General features: G+C 40.4%; 1 protein-coding gene across 2 annotated transcripts in view; it reads right to left on the reverse strand.

Annotated features, from left to right (window-relative positions):
• SKOR2 (SKI family transcriptional corepressor 2) overlaps window positions 1–7,960 on the reverse strand; it is a 44,572-nt gene that overhangs the window by 14,026 nt on the left and 22,586 nt on the right. The window contains exons 5-6 of one of the 2 annotated variants that reach the window (XM_075585938.1): window positions 5,697–5,762; window positions 3,150–3,224 (exon numbers count right to left, since the gene is read on the reverse strand). In XM_075585938.1, coding sequence (XP_075442053.1) covers window positions 3,150–3,224; window positions 5,697–5,762 — 141 coding nt within the window. Of the gene's footprint in view, window positions 1–3,125; window positions 3,225–5,696; window positions 5,763–7,960 lie in introns of both variants that reach the window. The other variant, XM_075585930.1, reaches the window with a different exon arrangement.

Below are 7,960 nucleotides of genomic sequence, written 5' to 3' on the forward strand. Positions count from 1 at the left end.
GGCCACGCATGCAGCCATTTTAGTATATCATGTTACCTTCCACTGCCTTAGAGTGATATAGAGTCACAGACAAGGAAGCAAGCTTTGTTTTGTTATATGTGTACCAGTGTAATTTTGCTGATATGTTTGATGTGCTGTCGGCTACTTGTGCTGATGGGAGTCAAATGGAAATCATTTGTTATGTCATGGAACAAACATTATAATTGGTAAGGCAGCTGTATTATAATAAAGTATTTACTTTATTGCAATTCCTTTGTATAGCAGATCGTCAACTCTCACTGATCTTCCATGTGTGTCACTGATTTGGAATAGGTCGCGCTGGTGTTTAGCAGAAGAAGTCTCATAGACTTCAATAGAGTCTTACTAATAAATTTATATTACAATGCCATTTGTAGGTCCCGAACCCTTACATTTCCCTGATTTTGTTCCAAACAGGTTGACATCTCTGGTATGGTAATGTATGTGAACTCTTGGAAATCAAAACATGTGCAAAAATAATGCGCAGAAGTGATATTAACAGTGAGTGCACTGGATAATAGTTATTAGAGGGACCAATGACTTATGATCCAAAAAATTGGTACCACCACTGACTTTCCCTTAGAGCTACTGTATATAGAATATATAGAATGATTCCGAATGATTTAAGCAGTGAGCAATATCTCAATGGGCTTCTATCCCTGTGTGTACTGTAAGTGTTTGGTGCACACGCAGCAGAGGGACTCTGTAATGGAAATGCGAGAGTAGCTAAGAGAAGTGAGGCTGCAGTAAACACATTAAACAACTACTTTAAATGTGATTTTAACCAACCTCACGGGGACCTATCGGAGAGAGCACAGGAAGTAACCAAATGCACCAAATTTACTTGTGCGAGGAAGCTATTAGGAAGCACTTGACTTGAGGGATGGTAAGATAAATAAATAAAGACATTAGTCCTGATGGGTTTAAAAGGGCTTCTAGGCTGGACTGTTAACCCTTTCAGGGCATTACCTGGAGTTTGATACCATTGTATGCTCGGTTCTTTATATATTATTATAACATTTTAAATATGTTTTAATTAGATTTAGTATGATATTTTGTTCTATGACGCATGCCTAGATGATGAATGAATTTCCACCAACCAGAAATGTTTTTAGCTTGGAATGATAACAACGAAATAATGAATAGGCATCAACCTCTTCGCTCCCAGAGCAGCTTGTGATACATTACTGGCCCACCTGGCAGCTAAGGGGTTAAAACAATTCATAGCAGTGTAGCCTGATGGACCAACAACAAGCAGCCAGACACAAGCAGAATAATGTGGCGTACTTAGTCAGAGGGTGTGGACAGCCTCTCTGCAATCACTATGACATGGAACGAAGCTTCGACCTTTCACTTGTCACAAGCTGCATTTTGAGCTATTTACAGGAGTAATAAAGGAGTTTATTAATTGCTGGCACTGCTGCCCCTTCCACGAAACCTTTTTTTCCTCTCTCTCTCTCTGAAATCTCTATCCTTCCACTATAGAAAGAGCTTCATGTCGAGGGCAGATGTTAAGGCAATGAGTGAAAACCTCACACCATTCATTCATCCCTGCTGCTTTATTTCTACTCATTTCCATCAGGTAAATCCTCTAGTCCCTTTTTCTGGTGCTCAGTCCCTTCTACTAGCTAAGGCAATCTTCAAAATCCTCCAACCATTCCCTCATTGCAACTCTTTGTCGATTAGGGGAAATCTCCTATGCTTTTTCTAGTCTATTTTACACCAGTAGATGACTGGTTGGCGGAACAGCAAACTCAGTGGTTTTACCCAATGAGAAAAGACTACTGGTATAGACCAACACACAGGAGAAGCCAGGCTATAGTGCACTATAAAACAAAACAAAAAAAGGATACTAAATAAGGGAGGTGAAGGTAAAAGAATCCATGGAAGGGGCTATCGAGCAGAGCAACCCCGCCTGACGCCCACCGGGAGGCAAACTCTGAAACCGGCGCAGTGGATACAGCGTCCAGGAAGGTAAACCGTGACGCTCTTCAGACTGTAAACCCCTCGCTAGCAAGGATAGGCCATGTAGAATACATTACTGTGATTTCAACAAGGGGGTTTGACATTTTATTCCAGACACCCACTCATTACGACAGTCTGATTACCAAGGACACTGATACAAAGCATCACACAGCAAAATGCCATTGAAAAGTAGTGCGGCTCTAAGTGAATGCAGGAGCACAAGCTGTTCAACTCACACAAGCCATTCCACTTAGGTACAACTTAACCTCGGAGAAATCACTCAACCATTTTCCATGTTTGTTTAGTTATTCTGTATACACGTAATACATTTGCCAAACTGGGGCTGAAGTAGCAGCTCAGTGGTCACTGCCTTTGAGGTGGGTGAACCAGGTTCAAATCTCCCTGTGGGACCTCTCCTTGGGACCTCTGGCCCTCTCCTTGTGACCTTGCGCAAGATACTTTATCCCCCTGGGCCCGAGGCAACGACATTAGATTGTAAGATATATGGGGAAGGCTACCACCAAATTTCCATGCACAGAACTGTCAGTGCTCTATCCAAAAGAAAGTCTCACTGAGAAAAATTGAACTATAATTACCAAGAGATATACAACACATATTATTCTTGATGGTGGCTAGCGAGGAGCCCTTTTGGCAACCTGATAAAACAATGTATCAGCAATCCACATTTTCAGAGATAATAAATAATTACATAAATTACAAGGGTAGGCAATCTGAGTAATTACCACCCAAATATGCTTTTTTTCCCTACATCTGTAGTTCTCCAAAATAGAAATCAATTTAGCAATTGTACAGTAAAATAAGTGATCCGGATGAAATAATAAAAAAAAGTAAAGGTAATTGATACCATTAGTAATGAAGTGGTTTAATAAAAAGGACAAGGAAAGGGATCTGTAGCATTAATACAAAGCAATGAAAAAGCCTAAGAAACCAGTTCAGACATGTCATTTTGGGATAAATCTAAATCTCTATGTCATTTAATACATCAGGTACCATTATTGTTTGTTTATTTTTAATTTAAGTTCTCCGCTCCATCAGCGTTATCAGGATTTCTTTACATTCAGCACATTAGGAACAGAGGGGAAAAAAACAATGCAAAAGAAAACCTTGAGAATTGTCCTTACTGAAAACAGGGAAGGAGGGAGTGCCTTTTAACACTTGGAATTCTTGTTCCAGTCTCCTCCGAAGATCTATCTGTTCAAACAACACCTTCTGAAGCTCTTCTGGAAAGACAGGAATACAAAAGGCTCAGCTTTACAAATGCACACATGGAACTCTACAGAGAGCAGTTAAATGTGGTCATTTGTTATTAGAAGACAAAATATTTTACCGGCTTAAAACCGTTCAGTGGGCATGGGATAGATTTGATGCAGAAATCCATGAATATAAATCAATGCAATATATTATTTTAAAGTATTATATTACTGTGTCATGTATTGATTGATATGCATGCATTAATCTCAATTACACCCACCCACGGTCTATATATTATTCATATGTTGCTTGTCAAGCATAAAATATAGTTCAAAAGCCAGATATCCACCCAACTTGGCAACTAACCCTTTCCTAGTTTTAGGAACTAAAACTAAAAATCCCTCTGCTGGTTGATGCCTTAGTTTAGGCAATGAAGGAGTTAATATTAGATTTGAAATGGCGTGTGACTAAAGGGACTTCTAATGATGGGCAATGAGTGGACGCTAATGCGTTAACCCTTTGAAAGCAACACAAGAAAGACTGGGTCTGGGGCAGATTGCGTCATACACTCTTCACAGTACGGCACAGTATGACAGTCACTGGTCTTCGGCAATACCAATGATAGAATACGCACTACTGCACGTTTACAACCGGGCGTCAAAAACTGTTCATCTAAAAACCTTTTTTTTATTCAAAGACATATATGGACGAAAGAGACGTCTAAACCCAAAGCACTATCCCTTTCACTGTGGAAGATCCCAGTACCCCATGGAAAACGATAACTGCTGCACTCAAACGTAACATATTGAGCTCTAATAGCAAAAGGGTTAAAGCACCAATCTCATTTGTTGTGTCCACAAATTCCTTCTCTCATTTTGGGGTTATACAGACTTGTGAAACACTCCGGCAGGTAACCGTGAAGACAGCTGTAACCTAGATATATTTACAATCACTTCCATGGCTCGGGATTGCTTTACAATTGTACACGTAGCCCAATGGTTTCCGCCTGCGGGTTACACTTGATGGAAATCACTGCTTTCCTCTCTTATTTATGAACCCATTCACTGGCAAAGGGGCGAGGCAATGTGTAGTAAGTCCCTCTGACACTGAAGGGGGTTAAATACATCTACAAATGTAAAAAATAAAAAGATGGTGGGCATGGAGAACACTGCCAGAGTGCTTTCATATTATTGCAAAGTCAATGCAGATATAGCAAGCTTCATGTGTATATGTTGCTAAATGGGACTGCCGCTGCTTTGAAATAGGGTGTAAGAATCAAAAATGCAATGTTATGATAAATGCCAATGTGCTCCACTGGACAGGCCCTTGTTATCTGCTGACAAAGCGTATTGGCCCATATTTGCTAAGTGACACTACGCCATAGCGCAACGTCCCATGCCAACGGAAATCTTCCAGCTAATCCAAGAAAATAGTCAGCAGGTGTCTTCCAGCACCGGAAGGTTTTGTATGGAGTAGCACTGTTAAGTAAATATGGCCTATTATGTATTGGGATCACACACTGGAATAATAATGTCCAGTGGAGAATGCTGATGTAAGTGGATTGCCAGGGCCGTCTTAACAGCATTACAGGCCCCCGGGCAGAGCAGCGCACTGGGCCCTGCCAACTCTCCGCTACAAGTCGTCATTTTTCTCCTTCTACCGAGTGAGCGGGAGATTTGAATGTTGAGGCGGGTGATCGGAAAATGTGTGTTAAATTCTGGTCAGTGCATAGATTAGCATGTGGCCCCTATGCTTGTGGGGCCCCCGGGCAACTGCCCAGCATGCCCATGCGTTAAGACGGCATTGTGGATTGTACAAACAAATGTTGTTGACCAGAAAGGGATGAATCAGTACAAAAAAGCTATATCAACTAAGTGGGCGCTAATACCACTCTGAGAGTTTTTTATTCTCCCAGATACTACATGTAAATAATATAGTGTGGAGCCATCTTTTTTTTTTATATACACTCTGGACTTTTGTACCATATTCTGAGAGTAAGAGCCATTCTGGCCAAATTATCCATGTGCACAACTCCCAAATCATTGTGACATGTATTCTACCTTCACCCCTCCTTCCCCTCCCAAAAAGAAGATCTCTCAACCCAATGCGAGTCAATGAAAGATGAAGAGGTCTCCTACATTTTCCCACCGTATCCCCCCTAAGAAAAAGTTTTCACATGTTGACCAGGATGGTAAGAAGTATGATTCCATGCTACAGCTTTACAGCTGCAGTGCATCGCAGAACAGGATTCTATCCATGATTAGCAACTGTTATGTAGCAATGGGAGCAATTAACCTTAACATCAATTGTTGGAACCGGAGGCACAGCACGATAAAATGAATTGCCCACAGATACTGGTTCGAACCAGGCTCACCAACCAACTGCAGTGGTTGCATTACTACAGCTACTCTTTCTCAGTGGCCAGTGGTATTACTTCATTGAGACTCCTGCACACCTGTCCATACTGGATATGTGTTTATAAAATAGAAGACCTTATTTACCTTTCCCCATGCTCCCTACATCCTTCTTCAGCGATTGGGCTGCACTGTTTTCTTGACTGGCTTCTCCTAGGGAAACACAACCAAACCATGTCTTTTAATGACTCTGTTGACTTTGAATCTGATCATTTATTTCTTCTTTCCCAAGCCTCTTTTTTTTATGACTGCCGTGTAATTGACTTTTTCAAGATTAAAACAGTTTCATGGTTAGCGAAATGACGACATAAATTTCAGATTAAGGGCCTATTCGGTGCAGAACATTGCCACAGGCGCCCAAGAGGTTACAACTCAGGCTCGGTGGATTAACCATTATCTTTTACATTGCGCAAATAGAGTTTTACATGTTTTACTGATGCCTGAAAGAAAGATCAAGTTGACATCTGTTTGTGTGTGGAGGGAAAGCTATTGTATTTTATGTATCATATTGTATTTTATGCAACATCTTTCATACCAACGTTTCAACAGGTTATTAAAATAAAGATGCAGAAATAAACAAGCCAGGGCAACAAGAACTTGTGAATCACATGCTGGGAATATGATGCAGAATTTAATTAGAAGCTTTATGGGGCAGATATCCTTTTATCCATGCCCTTGCATTTTTGCATTAGCTTTATGCTCATATCAAAAAGCATGTGCAGTATAATAATGAAATAATTATGATCAAAATTGTTTCTATTCCAAGTGATTTGTACCAGAAGGCACAACAAATAATCACCCCATACCTCAGTGGTACCAAACCAGCAATCTGTGGTCCAGCACTCACTTCCTGGGTAATGTGGGATGCTGGGAGTTGTAGTTTGGCTTCTGATATAATACTATACCACTAAGGGTAGGGGAATGAGCCTTTGGTGTCTGTATATTATTGGGGCTGTGTATGTGGCTTAAAGCTGCAGACCAAGCAATATCCTACATGTATGTTTATTTTTTAATAAATCAGTTCTGTACTATGAGAAAATATTTGTAGCATTTAAAAAAAAAAAAAACAACAACTCTGAGTTACATTATAATTAATGTAACAAGCATTTTTGTTTCTATAGCAACCATTTACAAAGTCCCACTTCCTTCCTTTTTTGAAATAGGCTGGCACACCCCTTTTTGGGCCCTGTCCTCTCTCTAGCAGTGCACCAATTATATCTAGTGGCTGCCTGGTCACATGAACTTCCCACAGAACTTTGCATCTTTTGTCCTCTTCTGCTGCACTGACAAACATTTAGTGAACCTATGAGTTGAATCTTCACCGATCACAGGAGAATGGATAGATCGGCAACTTAGCTAATTACTTATGATTGTGTGCATTGTATTGATGCACATATAAAAGGAAAAAAAATGTCAGCTTGGCCTGCTGCTTGAAAGGATAGTGTGTGCGTGTGTCTCTTGGGAAAATACTTGTATAAATAGTATATTTTTCATGTTCATTGTTATATATTGTACAGTGGTATCGAAGTCCAGGTAATGGGAGCGCAAATATGTGAAAGAAAAAAATAAGACACAAATAGTGCAATATGTCTCTCAAAATAGCTCCGGTCAGATCATCAGTAATGTATAGAATGTGCACTCACATACTACTAATTCTTTTGGGCATATCCATAAATCGGTGGCAATATCATGTCCTTATGCGTCTGGATGTGTGGCAACCTTCGTGGGAAGAATAAAAAGCCAAATAGTGCAGACTGATAAATGTATCTTTCAGTGAAATAAAAGTGAACACACGCACAAGGTGTCATAATATAACAGGCATAGATTAGACAAAAGACCAAGTAGTCGCCGGTTGGGCCACTCCATGCTCACACCGCTCCTGTCCTCAGCTCTCTCCGCGTCTCTCGTCTGTGATTGGTTGGTTCCCGCACTTCCTGGTTTGAATGCCCGGATGTAAAATCGGAGAACCGGCAAACACTTCACTCAGGAGATGAAACCAGGGATCCGGTGAAACGCGGTGAGTGAAGTGATCACCGCTGTGCAGGACGCTGTTCACAGTGTTTGCTGGTTCTGATTTATGGATATGCCCAAAAGAATTAGTAGTATGTGAGTGCACATTCTATACGTTACTGAAGATCTGACCTACCCTACATTTTAAGAGACATATTGCAATATTTGTGTTCTCATTTTTTTCTATCACATATTTGCGCTCCCCTTTACCTGGACTTCGATATCACACAGGATTGAGAGAGCAATCCCAACAAGGGGTATGCAATATCTGCATTTATAGAGTTTTTGTATTTTTTCACTTTTTTAGTCTTTTATCACAGAATTATCTGTTTATATATTGT

The sequence above is a fragment of the Ascaphus truei genome, chromosome 1 (genome assembly GCF_040206685.1).
Source record: "Ascaphus truei isolate aAscTru1 chromosome 1, aAscTru1.hap1, whole genome shotgun sequence".
NCBI classification, from domain to species: Eukaryota; Metazoa; Chordata; class Amphibia; order Anura; family Ascaphidae; genus Ascaphus; species Ascaphus truei.